Source organism: Hibiscus syriacus, unplaced genomic scaffold, assembly GCF_006381635.1.
Source record: "Hibiscus syriacus cultivar Baekdansim isolate YM2019G1 unplaced genomic scaffold, ASM638163v2 tig00116964_pilon, whole genome shotgun sequence".
Taxonomy (NCBI): Eukaryota; Viridiplantae; Streptophyta; class Magnoliopsida; order Malvales; family Malvaceae; genus Hibiscus; species Hibiscus syriacus.
The window spans coordinates 1,301,264-1,316,492 of NW_024063489.1; the positions used below are offsets into that span (position 1 = coordinate 1,301,264).

A 15,229-nucleotide genomic window follows, 5' to 3' on the forward strand; every position below is an offset into this window, starting at 1 on the left:
CAGACAACTAGAACAAAAATAAAACATAGCATTAAATATAATTTTAAAAAAATAGTTGAATGACCAAAGTAAAAACACGAAAATAAATAAGTGATCAAATAAATAGTTTATCCAAGAATAAATTACAACCTTTCATAATTAAAATGATAATTCTTATATATATATATATATATATATATTATTTATATTCTATTATAACATTAATTTTTATGGCTCACATAATAATAAATAATTGTAATTATTTTTTAGTTTAAATTATAATTAACTCATTAAAATTCACCTCACATAGTTTATAATCAACTCATTAAATTATAATAAGTAGTTTATAATCTGTCATAATGATGATGAAACTATAACCCATGTGCTCCGTCGTTGTCCATTCGTTTTTGGTGTCTGACGTCGACGGATTCACGATGATAAAATACAAGAGTTTTTAATGATACCTCACAAAAAATGACTTCTACAAAAAATGACTTCGCGATTAATGGTAGGGATTGGGATATGTTATTAGTTATTATCTGCTGGAAAATATGAAAGCGTCGATGTAATGTGGTGTTTCAAGCTGACTATATCGATCGGGAGGATATTATAGTGCAAAGTTTGAGGTTGAAGAATGAGATTATAACACATGCAAATGACCATACTACGAATTGAGTTCCTACTCGAAATATAGTAAGATGGAAGGGGCCTGATATGGGTTGGGTAAAGGCTAATGCCGATGGTGCATGCAGTAGGAAGTTCGACTCGTAAGGCTGGTTCCGGGGCAGTGCTGAGTGATGGTTATGGTAAATGGCTGTTTGATTTTGCTCGAAACTTAGGAGTTTGTTCGGTTTTGACTGCAGAACTATGGGCTATTCATGATATATTGTTATATGTCTGGGGGTTTGGTTTCAGAAAGGTTGAGCTGGAAACAGACTATCTAACAGCGGTGGAAATTGTCAACCAGCTATCTAATGTTGTTGAGGGTAGCGTGTTTGTCACCTTGATCCTTGAGTTGTTAAACAGAGATTGGAAAACGAAGATTAGCCACGTTTGTCGAGAGGTTAACACGGTTGCTGATCAGCTTGCCGCGATGGCTAGAGGTTGTCCGATAGGGGTGGTCCTCCACCATGTTCCTCCTTCAGAGGTGGCTGCGTTAGTTAATCGAGACCAAGTCTATATGTGCTAGTGTTGTGTTATTTCTGCATTATCGAAGAAAAAATAGTTGATATTCACGTATCATCCATTTAAATATGATACAATTCATATTTTAAACTATTAAGATAGAACAATTTAAGATTTTTTTAATTTCGAATAAACGATTTAATATTCAAATTCTGTTAATAATATTATTCTATTTGTAAAAAAATAATTAAAAAATCAAAGTCCAACTAAATCTATTATGGAAGAAAATAAAAAAAAAATTCATTATTAACTTCACAAAAAAAAAACAAACATAAAAGAACGGGTAAGAAAATTAAATATGAGTCGCACGTTTATTCTAATTCTATAGAAAGCACGCCGGATGAGTACAAATAAACACAATATTAAATTATAAAGTATTAAACGTATAATTATAAATTAGTTAAAATTCTAAATGTAATTTAATTAAAATATAATATTTATATAATATTAGTTTTTAGGATAAATTATATCATTAACCACCTAACTATTTACCCCTTTATTTTAACCACCAATTTTTCATTTTTGTTAATCGAGTCACCTAACTATTTAAATTTTGTCAATCAAACCACCTGCCGTTAAATATTAACGAATGAGATGACATGACAGTTAATAAATTTGTATAATTACACATTTAGTTATCATTACTTTCACATTCTATTAATTTGATCCTAACTTTTTTTAATTCAATAAATTTAATCCTCAATTCGATGGTACATGTGTCATTGTCTGATTGAATTTTTTAATATTTTTTATTTAATAAAATTTCCATCCAATCAAATGGTGTCATGTGTCACCAATTGAATTATTAGAAAATAAATTAAATCAATAACTGTTGCTGGTGGGATTTGAACCTAAGACATGAGCCGAAAAACTAAGTGTCCTAACTACTAAGCTGGACCACTAAACTTTTCTAGTGTACAGAACATAATCTATATAATTTATAATATAGTTAACAGTAATAAATGACCTTCTAAGGACTCAAACATGAAATAATTGATTAGTATGAAAATATAAAATATATATAAACAACTCCATATTACTGTTAAAATGAAATGTTATATTTTAAAATGTTATAACATCGATCGAATTATAATCTATATGTTATATTTTAAAATGTTATAACGTCGATCGAATTCTAATCTTATTTAACAACTCCATATTAAAATAAACTAATTCAATAAAATTAAGTTTTCCCTCAAATTTTCTTCAAATATATAATGAATAAATAATAAAATATAAAATTCTTACTCTAACCGGGATATATACAAGCCAATGCATAAGTTAAAATGCTTAAAATTCTAAGTCAACAAAGCTCTTCGTTATATTTCAATTATAATATATTAAAATTAAAATTATTTTATTTTTTTATTAAAATGATATAAAATATAAATTAAATACATTCAAATATTAATCAATTATAATATTTGTGTGTGTATATATATATATATTATTATCTTATTATTCAATTATTTCACATTAGATTTCTTATTAAGTCATTTCCCTTTTTTACTGTCATTAACTATATATATGCATTCAATTGGTGACACGTGGTACTATCTGATTGGATGAAAAATTTATTAAATTCAATAAAAATATTAAGAAAAAAATCAAATGACACATGTCATCATCTGATTGAGGATTAAATTTATTGAATTAATTAAAAGTTAGGACTAAATTAATAGAATTTGTAAGTATTGATGACTAAATGTGTAATTACATAATTTTTATTAATTGCCACATCATCTCCTCCGTTAATATTTAACGGTAGGTGACTTGATTGACAAGATTTAAATAGTTAGGTGACCCGATTGGAAAAATTAAAAATCGGTGGTTAAAGTAAAAAGAGTAAATAATTAGGTGATAATTGGTATAATTTACCATAAAAACTAATATTTTATAAACATTATATTATATTTTAATTCAATTATATTTATATTTTTAACTAATTTATAATTATACGTTTAATACTTTATACTTTAACTTTTTATAGATTAACTTAATGGTACTCATCTATTAGCGTTGTAGTTTTTTTTTTTCTAAATTTTTTCCATTTTATTCTTCAGTCCAATGCTTTTTAATTGGTTAACTTTTTTAAACATAATTATTAATATTTAATTTATTATTAAATCAATTAAAATAAAATATTGTAAATATCTGTTATACAAATAATTCTTTTTAATTCTATTTTAAAAAAATTAAAATTTAACATTATTCAAATAATTCAAGAAGTACAAATCAGATGATTTTGGTAATTAAAAAATTAATTATTATTTTTTAAAGTATTAAGGTTGAACATATATATCAAGAATATATTTGTCGAATGATTAAAATCCTTCATTAAATGAACAAAGGAATTTGATCCCTGTCACTTTGCTTAGCAGGGTTTTACTTCACATTTCCTCTCTACGGAACCAGTTGTAGTACGCGTAGACATGGATAGAGAAGGAGAGCAACTCTGCGAAGCTGCAAGAAATGGAGACGTTGCCAAAGCGAAATCTTTGATAGAATCAGGAGCCGATGTCTCCTCCTTCAACAGGGATGGACTCACACCGCTTATGCACGCCGCCAAGCTCGGGCATACCGATGCAGTCAAAGCTCTCTCATTGAGGCTGGCGCTCCCTGGAACGCTCTTTCTCCATCTAACCAATCCGCCGGTGTCTTTGCAATTGACGCCGGTCACCGGGAAGCCTTTGAAGTCCTTCTCAGTGCTGGTAATCCGTTACTTTGTTTAACTCTTCACTTGAAGTTCAATATGAAAAAAGGCTTAGGAAGTTGAATAATTCATTAAATATAGTAATTGAAACCAATTAGAGCAAAAAGGTTACTTATTGTTTCAAAAGGGCGGACGGGGGAGATTCCAACTGCGAATCTATTTGATGTGTTGACAAAGAAGTATCTGTAATTGAACAGGAATTCAGGCCGAATTAATTTTGGGAACCGTTGCAAGGAAAACAAAAAGGAACGGTGTTTCTGAAGGGGATTACTTGGAAGATAGAGTTAACTTTAGTGAGGATAAGTTGATGGACTCTGATAGCAAAGCTGTGATGATGGCTTGGGAGAAACCCTTGATGGAAGCTCATGCTAAAGCTGTTTGCACTGGAAGTGGTAACATACTAAATGTTGGGTTTGGAATGGGTCTTGTGGATACAGCTATTCAACAGTATGGTCCGGTTACGCACACAATTGTTGAATCTCATCGGGAGGTCTATGAACGCATGCTTCAAATTGGTTGGGGCAAGAAGGATAACGTGAAAATAATATTTGGTCGTTGGCAAAATGTTCTTTCACAACTTGAATCTTATGATGGTAATTTGAACACCACTCAATCTCTGTGCACATGTATAAATCATCATATATGCTACTCATGCTACGATATTTCTCTTTTTATTCAGTTGGAGATGCAAGTTAGTGTAATTTATTCAAATGATTAAGTTTTTGAGTTTGATTATTAAATACTAATAGTCTGAGACTCTGAGTTCTTACCTTAAAAAAACTTTAGAAAGGAAGTGCTACCAGCTACTCAGCTAGTGTAGAATAGTAACCTTTTAATCTTAGAAATATATGCGTGTGGTATATAGAACTACCTACTTAAATAACACCTTGAATTGTATGTGAAACCTTTATAGGTATTTTCTTTGACACCTATGGAGAATATTACGAAGACCTGAGAGATTTTCATCGGCATCTTCCAAAGTTATTGAAGCCTGGAGGAATCTACTCGTTTTTTAATGGCCTTTGTGGAGGTAACACATTCTTCCATGTTGTTTACTGCCGTTTAGTTTCACTAGAACTGGAGAATCTGGGGTACTCGACACAATTAATCCCCTTGCATGTGAAGGATTGCTTGGGTGAAAAAGTTTGGCGTGGTGTGAGTCAGAAATATTGGCAACTTGACACGTATTATCTCCCTGTTTGTCAGTCTATACAGGAAACTTCATGATGAGATCATATGCCCTACATGTGAATTACTTTCTCCCTTAAATTTGGATTTATCTAAAGCACTCCAAGTCCAGTATCATCTTCCATATGTTTCATAACTTTGGATTGTATAAGATGACCAACTGGTTATAGAAGATGTTCCACCATCTTTTTGTTACTGGATTCCCTTTGTGCAGATAACATGTTTCAGAAAATTGGTTACTGAACAAGAACTAGTCCATTGTGTGTGTGCTGGATCTATTCCAAATTCCTTTGTATGGTTAAGTTTTAGTTGCTAGAAAATAAGAAAATTTAGTCAGAAGTCTGTTCTTTTTTTGTTAAGTTCTATCATAATACTCTTTCTTACGCAAATTTGAGTTAAAATTTGCTTAAAAGAAATCATCATACTATTCTTCGAGTAACAAGGAAAAAAATGAGTTTATGTATAAGGAGAGAGACATGAGTCAGTTATTATTCCCATGGATGGCCAATCTAGATAACCAATCTGAAAGGCCTTTTGGCTATTGTAACGAATGATTATTTGTTTACAATGCTCTTCAAACTACCTCTCCCGTAATTAAAATCCATTTTCTCCAGTTTCTAGTTGGATTTTTCTTTGTTTCATTTGATTTAGTGTGGCAAAGCCCTGAAATGCTCATTAATAGAAGCCACACATCTTATATGCATGTGATTGATAAGTGTTGTTTCCTCTGTTGGTTTTGATGCAAAGCTGTTGGGAAGACTGGAAATCGTTCGTCAATCAGTAAATGCTAGATTGTTGAGGCAGTAAGTCTTTGTGGGAAATCTTGTAGGTATGTCGGGTGAAATTAATGGAAAAAGGAACAGTAATGAAAATAAAGAAATATAATAACAATAACCATCTTTTATCTTGCTCAATAGTCTGAATGATGTACATGGATATTATAAGAACACAAGATGTAAGATCTGTAAAACAGGCTTATAACTGGGAATCCAGTTTAAATTAACGTGCCAGTTCCTTTTATAGGCAGGCCACTGTACAATTATTCCTCCTCTTGCCCTAACCATTTTGTTTAAAAACCCAATTTACTGTCCCCTAGTTTTCTTGGAGAGCATTTATAGTTGCATCTGCTTTGAAAGTTGATGTAAGACAATATAGTTTGAGACGGATTCATATACTGTAAGAGAGATGGCTCGTGCGATGAGGGCACTTGGAAATCTCAGTATTAGTAGCATGAATCCAGTTGGTGCTGTGATTATGTCCAACTGAAAGCTATTGGACTGCGAACAATATGTTTTCCTTCTGACCATTCGAGATGGGCAAAGCTGGTTGTACCGGATGGCATGGAACTCGCTGTGAATGTCACGGTGTAGCTCTTTTTCTCGTATTTTGCACCGAAAGTAAGTGTTGCTGGATCAACCAACATTTTCACTGCTTGAGTATGTGAATACAAAGAAACCTTATATGTTGCTGGGGCACCAACGTTAGTAAGGGTTCTAGTATATTTGATGGAGCTTGCGATGCTGGCCACACCCCTTCTTCCTGATGCTGTGTCCAGAGGAACAGAGAAGGATGGATAGTTAAAATCTCCCAGGGTATACTTTTTGTTTTTCTGACAAGTGAAGTCTCTGTGGGCAGTGCTCTTAATTTGATTTGGTGTGTAGTTCAAGGCGCAAAGAAAACCTAGATAGTCATCGATAGTGGCATCAAAGACAAGGCCAGTATCAAGGGCTGCAACTGGATCCACATGCCCAGCACCATAATCAAATGGTGTTGCTGGTCCTCCAGTGGCAACATCTTCGACCTTTTGACCACTTTTATAAGCCTTGTAAGCTGTGGTCATGAGCGCAGATTTAATGGCCGCTGGACTCCATTCTGGATGAGCAGCCTTGAGAAGTGCAGCTAACCCACTAACATGGGTACATGACATTGATGTGCCTGAAATGATGTTGAAGTTTACATGCCTTGGGTCACTGTCTAACCCGGTCGGACCAACTGCGCCAGTCCACCCAGCAAGAATATTGACTCCTGGTGCAATAATGTCTGGTTTAAGTATTGCTGGAGTGATTGGGTTTGGACCTCTAGAACTGAAAGCTGCTACCACGGGAGATGGTTGAACTCCTAACTTTGTGGTTCCAGGACCAATTATGGCCGTTGGATTACGAGCAGAAGCTATATATTTCTTGATTGCATCCCCAGTCTTCTGGCCAACAGCTGCTGAAGGTAAGAGATGTGCGTCGGTGACTAGCTCTTCTCCGTAAGGGTCAGTGTTTGTCAAAATCATCCCTACACCACCAGCTTCCTTCACAGAAACACCCTTTTGCACCCTCGCATTGCCCCCTCGATCACATACCACAATTTTCCCAGAAACTTTTTCTGGAACCAAACTCTTTGAATTACTGGTGTTACCACCGTAAACTAGTGGCACCATGGAATTTGATAACTGCTTTCCGTTATAAAGTGTCACGCCAGAGTATTTGTCATTGTTTCCCCGAGTAATAGAGGCAGGGAAATCACGGCCCAACGTTCCAGCACCGACAGTCGTTATCCATGGTGCAACATTCGACAAGCTGCTTGGCGTGGGTCCACTGTTCCCAGCTGAACAAGATACAAAAATTCCATTTGCGGCTGCAGTGAATGCTCCAATGGCAACAGTGTCAAGATAGTACTATGATAATCCTCCACCAATAGACATCGATAAAACATCCACTCCATCTGCAACAGCTGCGTCCATGGCTGCTACAATATCAGAGCCAAAACACCCACCAAGCCAACACACCTTGTAGATGGCCACTCGGGCTTGTGAAGCCATCCCACGTGCTGTCCCAGAAGCATATCTTAGCAAGTTAGCAAAGGGCACAGCTGACCCGGCAGCTGTAGTTGCTGTGTGAGTTCCGTGTCCCTCATCATCTCTCGGGGACTTCGACTCCATCGTTTCATCAATAGGCCCGAACGCAGCTTCATAGCCTTTCGAAAAAAACCTGGCACCAATTAGTTTCTTGTTACAACTTGATGCACTGAAGTTTTTCCCCACCTCGCACCTGCCTTTCCAGCGTGACGGCACTGGCCCAAGCTGCGAATCATCGAAACTTTTAAGTTCAGGCCACACTCCGGTGTCCAATATGCCAACAACCACTTCACGCATTGAATTAGATGTGGGGAAGAGAGCCGTGCTCTTTCCTAATCCAAGGAACTCCGGCGTTCGAGTTGTGTGCAGTTCATATATCACCTCAGGTAAAACAGAGAGAATTCCAGGTTGCTCTCCTAGTGATTCAGCTTCCTCAGCTGTTAGCATCGTCGAGTAGCCATGGACTACGTTTTCATATTGGTAAAGCACGGATGCCGAGTCTGAGACAGATTTTAAGAATGAGTCATACCAGAGGGAGTGATGAGTGAAAGTTTCTGGCATGTTGGACTTGTCCATGTGGACTATGTAAGTCCTTCTGGCTTGTTGGATCTTCTCTTCTGCTAAGATGCATGCATAATAGAAACACAGAAATAGAAAGATGTCTACTAATTTTAAGTTGAATGACTTCATTTCTTCACTCTAGGAAAGGAGGACAGCTCGAGTTTGCAATTTCAGTTCCTCTCGATTGCTGAATGCATGGCTCACCAAGGGACAAGGATCTACTATATGAGGAGAGATTGGTATGACTCCAAATCGGTTCCCGAAAAAAATGCTCCCTTCAGTAATGGTAGAAATTTCTTCTTTCAATGATTGATGATTAAAATAATAATGTTAAACGCCTCAAATCTAATAAATTTTATTGCAAGCTATCAGTACTTACAAGTTGGGGCATGCGTGTAGAAATCAAGTGGCAAATAATAGCTACTAATCTTAATATTTCTTACACCGAGCCGTACTTGTCTTTTGATGGCTTGTAAAATAGGAATTTGCTTAATTCTTGGTGGCCATGAAACTTGTGTTTTTAACATGAAAGCAATTTTCATTGTTTAAAATGAAGGAAGGTTGAATTTGTCAAAGATTTGGTTCTAAAATACAGTGTAAAAGACAAGATTCCAAAATTTTAAAACAATCAGGCACACTGTCACACTTGTTACAGGTAAGCAGAGGTCCTTTTAACTTTAGTCACTTTAATTAGACATAACTGAAGGTCATCAGTCACCAGTCCAGTTGTTTCATTTGCTTGTTGCTTTCACATTAGTCCGTAAAAACCGTGAATCAAGTATGCTCAGATTCAACATGTACGTGTACCGATTAAGGGATCATTTATTTTTCAATAATATGCGAGGTTGCTTTTGTTATAAATTCAGAAAACAGAATCTGCAGCCATAATTTATGTGATTATTACACCATGCTATCTTATCTTCTAGATCTGCACCGAAATCCCACCTTCATCGTATTCCTTGTTATTAAAAAACTGCAACGACAATGATAATTTATGTGATTATTGGAACATGTTATCTTTTCTTGTAGATCCCACCTTCCAAATCAACCAATGATACTACGTAAAGTGATAGTTGATTGAAGTTACTGGCTGTTTAACTTTTTTTTTTTTTTGATAAATCAAGATTTTATTACCTAAAAATAACAGCAAGCTGCTAACAAAACAGTTCAATCAAGAAACAAGCAAAGGGAACTATTTACAACAAATTAGACTATATCCCAATGATTACAAATAGCTAAGTTAATGTTATCTAATATGTTGAAAATTCTATTACTTAGAAGAGTTCCTACCATCTCCTTAATAGCTTTGATAATTTCAGCTTCAGTTCTGGAAGTTCCTTTGAATATCCGACGATTTCGTTCTTCCCAAATGGTGTAATTAAAGGCGTTCCATGACAGCTTCAGAATGCAAGTTAACAGTGATTTACCTTTCCATGAAGAGTTTGCCCATTGCAGCAAAATAATCCAATTAAAGAAATTCCTGTTCAGACCAGAAAGTTGCAGAATTGATTTCCAAATGGAAGCAGTCTTCGAGCATTCGACAAAGAGGTGGTTCCTAGTTTCCGTTGCTTCCGAGCAGAACATGCAAAGATCGTTTGTAATAAGACAAAATCGTTGCATTCTGTCCTTAGTGGGGAGCCGATCCAAAATAATCATCCATGAAATTATGCTATGCTTCGGGACATGTAGAGGATACCAGAGAAGTTTGTGCCATGCGACTTTAGCATCTCTAGGGCGGATTTCTTCCCAAATCTCTTTAGTACTTTTTACTGTTGTTACACGCACTGTTTGAGCAGCATTTCTGAGCTTCAGCATTCGCTTAAAGCTCCAGCTGGCAGATTGCGGTATTTCCATGGTCCAGAAATCATGCTGCTTAATTATGTAGGATTGAAGCCACGCTATCCAAAGAGAACCTTCCCTTACGAGTAATTTTCCAATCATAAAAATTACGCAGGCGTTGTTCCATGATTTGATATCCTTTAGTCCCAAACCTCTTTCTGATTTTGGTTTACAAATTTTCACCCAACTCACCCTTGCACCGACAGCAGAAATATCCAAACCTTTCCAGAAAAATCTGGAACATAATAGCTCAATCTTCTTGATAATGGTCTGTGGTAAAACCAGCTATCTACACCAATAATTCACAACATTGTAGATAACTGTCTTTATAAGCTCAACTCTGCCTGCGTAGCTCAAATTCTTTCTAGACCATTGGTGAAGTCTGCTCTTGATGTTGTCTAGCAAAGCTTTGCAATCTTTATCGGTAAGCTTTCTGGTGACAAGAGGTACCCCGAGGTATCTAACAGATAGCTTTCCTTGTTTGAAACCAGTATAGTTGATGATAGATTCAAGATTATGAGCCGAAATACCTATAGTGAAAAACTCATATTTACATGCGTTGAGCTTCCAGAATATTCATAAAAACAGTCCAAGACAGTAATCACTCCCATAACAGACTCAAGGTTTCCTTTGCAGAAAATCAATAAGTCATCAGCAAATGACAAGTGGGTGAGTTCAATTTTCTTGCATTTAGGATGGAAGGGAAAAATCCCTCTGGAAGCAGCGTTATTGAGAATATTAGAGAGCACATTCATAACCAGAACAAATAAAATAGGGGAAAGCAGATCACCTTGTCTGATTTCTTTTGCGCCCTTAAAAAAACCAACCAAGCTTCCATTAAGACCAATGGAATATCTAACATCCGTATAGCATGAAACAATCCAATCGATGAATTTTGGAGGAAAATCCAGAGCTTTAAGAACTGCATAAATAAAGTCCCAATTGATGGAGTCAAAAGCCTTTTGAAGATCAATTTTCAGTGCACATCTTGGTGATATGAACTTCCTCCCATATCCTTTAACAATTTCTTGCGCAAGAAGGGTATTAACTACTATACTCCTTTCTTTGACAAAAGCCAATTGATTAGGTGCAATAATCCTTGGCAGTATGTTAGTAATTCTATTGACAAGAATCTTTGTAATGGTCTTGTAAATAACCGAGCAACAAGAAATGGTTCTGAAGTCAAAAACTATGCTAGGATTCGACTTCTTTGGAATCAAGACAATAGTGGTTGCATTAAAGGCCGGATAAATAAATTATTCTTGAAAGAAGTACTTTATTGTCTTAATAACATCATTAACAACCACTGGCCAAGCTTTCTTGAAAAAGAGAGAAGTAAAACCGTCCGGTCCGGGAGCCTTGTCATTGCCTTGGCTGAAAATGACCTCTTTAATCTCATCACTAGTAACTTCCTTGACAAGAGCTTCAGTGTCAACAAGTGATGAAATAGGTTGCATAAGACCTTTAAGAATTGCAGGAGAGCATTCTTTTACTTCTGGATCCTTGGAACCTAAAAGATTTTTGAAGAACTCAATTATTTCCGAGGACATTTCATTAAATGATTCAAGTCTTTCCCCCCAATTATTGACAAGAACCCTTATAGTATGCCTCTTGTTCTTAGTAGCAATGACTAAGTGAAAGAATTTTGTGCATTTATCACCCTCCTTAAGCCAATGCATTTTAGCTTTTTGTTTTAAGAACATTGTCTCTGCTTTTGCTAAATAATTGAGCTCCCTTTGTAACTCGAGTTCTTTCTCCAAGGAATCATCACCTCTTAAGGTAAGAATTTACTGCCTATCAAGTTCTTCTCTTTTTAGTCTAGTTCGAGCCGAGATGTCACTGAAATGGTCTTTATTGAGCTGCTTAAGGCTTTCTTTGAGATGTTTAAGCTTTAAGAATAAAGACTTTATTGGGTTGCCTTGCACTGCAATTTTCCATGATTGACTAACAATGTTAAGAAAATCTGGATGCAGAGTCCAACAGTTGAAGAATTTGAATGGTTTGGGTCTATTTGAATGAGCCTCTTTGTGAAGATCAATCACTGCCATACAATGATCAGAAGGAACAGGCGCTAAGAATTCCACAGAAGAGTGAGGAAAATAATCGAACCATATAGGATTGATGAGAACTCTGTCAAGTTTCTGAGCAAGGAAATTGTCACTTTGTTTGTTACTCCACGAGAATGTTGGACCAAAGAAATGATGGTCTTGTAACTGTAGATCTTGAGTAATATGCTGAAATTCTAACATGTCATAGGAAGTGATCATACCCATAAGCTCGTGATCAGAACTTTCATAATTATTCAAGATAACATTAAAGTCACCTCCCAGGAGACAAGGAAGGTCACTATAATTTGATTCAAGATGTCGAAGTTCTTGCCAAAGTTGTCTTCTAATGATGCCATTATTACTACCATATATTACGGTAATAATGAAGGGAGCACCATTAAAAAGACCTTTGACAGTGATACTTTGATCGGTAGCTTTACATAAGGAGAAATCCAATCCTTTCCTCCATAAAAACCATATTCTGCCATTCACTGCAAAATCATAATTGGTGAGAACATTCCAATTCTCAAAAGAAGTAGCTAATAATTCATAAGATTTCTCTAATTTCACTCGAGTTTCCATCAAACATAGGATATCCACATTACTCTTGGCTGCCCTTTGAAGGACTTGGCCTTGTTTAAGATGATTATTTAATCCTCTTACATTCTAAAAGGAAATTATCATTTTCCTTGGGATGAGGAACTCGGTTCCCCTCCTTGACTTCCTACTGAAGAACCCTTAGATTTATCAAGATGAGACTTCTTTTTTATTTTGAGTTCTTTAATCAAAACAGCAACACCAGAAGTAGCTGCTCTTACTTTTTTCCCTTGATTCTCTGAGGTAGGGAGAGTCTCATTAATCGTGTTTAGTAGCTCAAAACGATTACTGGACCCTGTTAATACATCGTGAGCTTTATTATGCCTTCCTCTATTCTTTTTAATAAGGAGAGTAGGAGTAGAAATTGTATCAGCAGAATTACCTAGCTGATATGGAATTATGGAGTTCTCTTCTTCATTAGGATCAGTAGAAGTTTCTTGATCATTAACCGTAGTAGAGACTTGTTGAATGGGTTCAGTCGAAGCATCAGAGTCGTTAACAGAATGATATGACTCTAAGGAAGAATGGTTCCCACCTTTAAAATCCTTAGAAGATATGTTCAAAGAAGGTTTAGGATCAACAGACGTTGTATTTTGTTTATGTTCAGTGCAAACAATTTCAAAATCTAGTGGGGTTGTAGTGGCAGAATTTTTTTCCTCCAAACCATTCTTGAGGTTTGAGGAATAGGATTTTGCTTACATCCTTTAACACTGTGTCCAAACACATTGCAGTATTTGCAGCAAGAAGGCATCCACGGTACTTCGACAACTATCGAGACTGTTTTACCGTTGTTAAGAACAACATCAACTAACTTAGGAATAGCTTCAGACAGGCCAACTTCAACACAAATTTTTGAAAACTCTAACCTAGACTTAGAGGCGGTGATAGAATCCATTGAAAAGGGGTAACCTATGGCACTAGCAATATAGCTAAGGCCTTCGTAGTTAAACAATTCAAGGGGAACATTAAATAGGTGAACTCAGATAGGAATTCTTGATAAATCAAGTTGCAGTTTTTCCATGTTCGGTACCCATTTCCTAAGGATTAATGGTTTGTTGAAGATGTGCCAAGGGTCATTCTCCAATACCAAGTCCCGAGCATGCTCTGAACTAAACGAAAAAAGGTAAAGGTTGTTACATGAATAGCTGATATGCATATTGGCTCCTTGCAAGGGCTTTCTCCACAGAGTGTCGATAATCTGATGTAGAGCAGCTAATTTAGGAGCATCACCTAAAAATTGCCCAACAAGCGAGAGACCCCATTCTTTAATTCCATCTTCAAATACTTCCGGCAGCAGATGAACAGTCGGGATCCTATCTAGGGAATTTGGGGGAAAATACTGTAACTGAGTCCCAGTGAAGCATGAAAATAGCTTGCGCCAGTCCATCAATAGACCGTACGAAGCTTAGAACAGATTGATGATGAGGGCGTGAAGGAAGAAGATCTTTGAAGAGATGAACGGAGCGCCGGAAGAGCAATCGCAGATTCCTCAGATGTCATTAGCCCCTCTAATGAGCGCCGAAAGAAACCCACGAACTATGGTGAAAGTTTTTAGAAATTCCTTGCCTTTCCTGTTTAACTTTTCTTTAATCCAATAAGTGAGGCCGCTGGTGCCATAGTGGAAACTCATGGATTGGCCATATCCTAATGATAAAAAAGAGGGTTTAAAATTATGGTGCAGCAGGATGTGCACATTGATCTCGAGTCATTAAGCCTAATCAAAAAGATGTTGGGAAATAAAACAAGTACGAGTAATTTCCCTATAACCAGATTAGTGAGAATACGAAATAAAATATGGAAAAATAATACCCGAAATTGATAACGGAGTTCAGCCAATTTTTGCTTACATCTCCGGACTGCTGCAGATCTTTTACTAAGAGAGAAAATTTACAGGTGTTTACAAAACACTCACTACTCACAAGAAAGCTCTCTAGTATTGGGAGAAAGAAATGATTTTTGGGATGATTTTGAAGTTAAATGGGTTAGGCTATTTATAGTTGAACCTTAGGGACTAATCTTGTAAATACCCTAAAGTATGCAATGGTTAAAATATGATTAACCCAAAAACATTTTAATTAAAGAATTGGGGCACCGAATTGCTGAAAATGCCAAGCATTTAGGCGGTGGCACACAATCCCTTTTTTAACTTTTCTTTCCTCCAACAATCTCCCACTTGAATACTGATTTTAATCTTTCTTCACACCTTGATCAATGCAACAACATTTCTGGTCTTGTTACTCTAGCATGCCAACTGAAGCTGAACACAACTTCAGT

At 36.0% G+C, this 15,229-nt stretch overlaps 1 protein-coding gene and 2 pseudogenes across 1 annotated transcript; 1 reads left to right on the forward strand and 2 right to left on the reverse strand.

Annotated features, from left to right (window-relative positions):
* The first annotated feature begins 3,508 nt into the window (after positions 1-3,508).
* LOC120190982 lies at positions 3,509-5,329 on the forward strand (annotated as a pseudogene).
* A 621-nt stretch (positions 5,330-5,950) lies between these two features.
* LOC120190980 lies at positions 5,951-8,805 on the reverse strand (annotated as a pseudogene).
* Positions 8,806-13,038: 4,233 nt separating this feature from the next.
* LOC120190928 lies at positions 13,039-13,850 on the reverse strand. The gene is made up of 2 exons (XM_039193943.1): positions 13,620-13,850; positions 13,039-13,500 (listed from the first exon to the last, which is right to left on the reverse strand). Exons 1-2 carry the CDS (start codon positions 13,848-13,850, stop codon positions 13,039-13,041), a joined length of 693 nt encoding a protein of 230 aa, XP_039049874.1.
* Between the last annotated feature and the right edge of the window lie 1,379 nt (positions 13,851-15,229).

Excerpts from the sequence above, each read along its gene's own strand:
- LOC120190928 (XM_039193943.1), bottom strand. The coding sequence starts at position 13,850 with ATGGATTCTATCACCGCCTCTAAGTCTAGGTTAGAGTTTTCAAAAATT. Across the intron at positions 13,501-13,619 it reads TTCCTCAAACCTCAAGAATG|GATTTTAAAGGTGGGAACCA; the intron begins GTTTGGAGGAAA and ends ATATCTTCTAAG.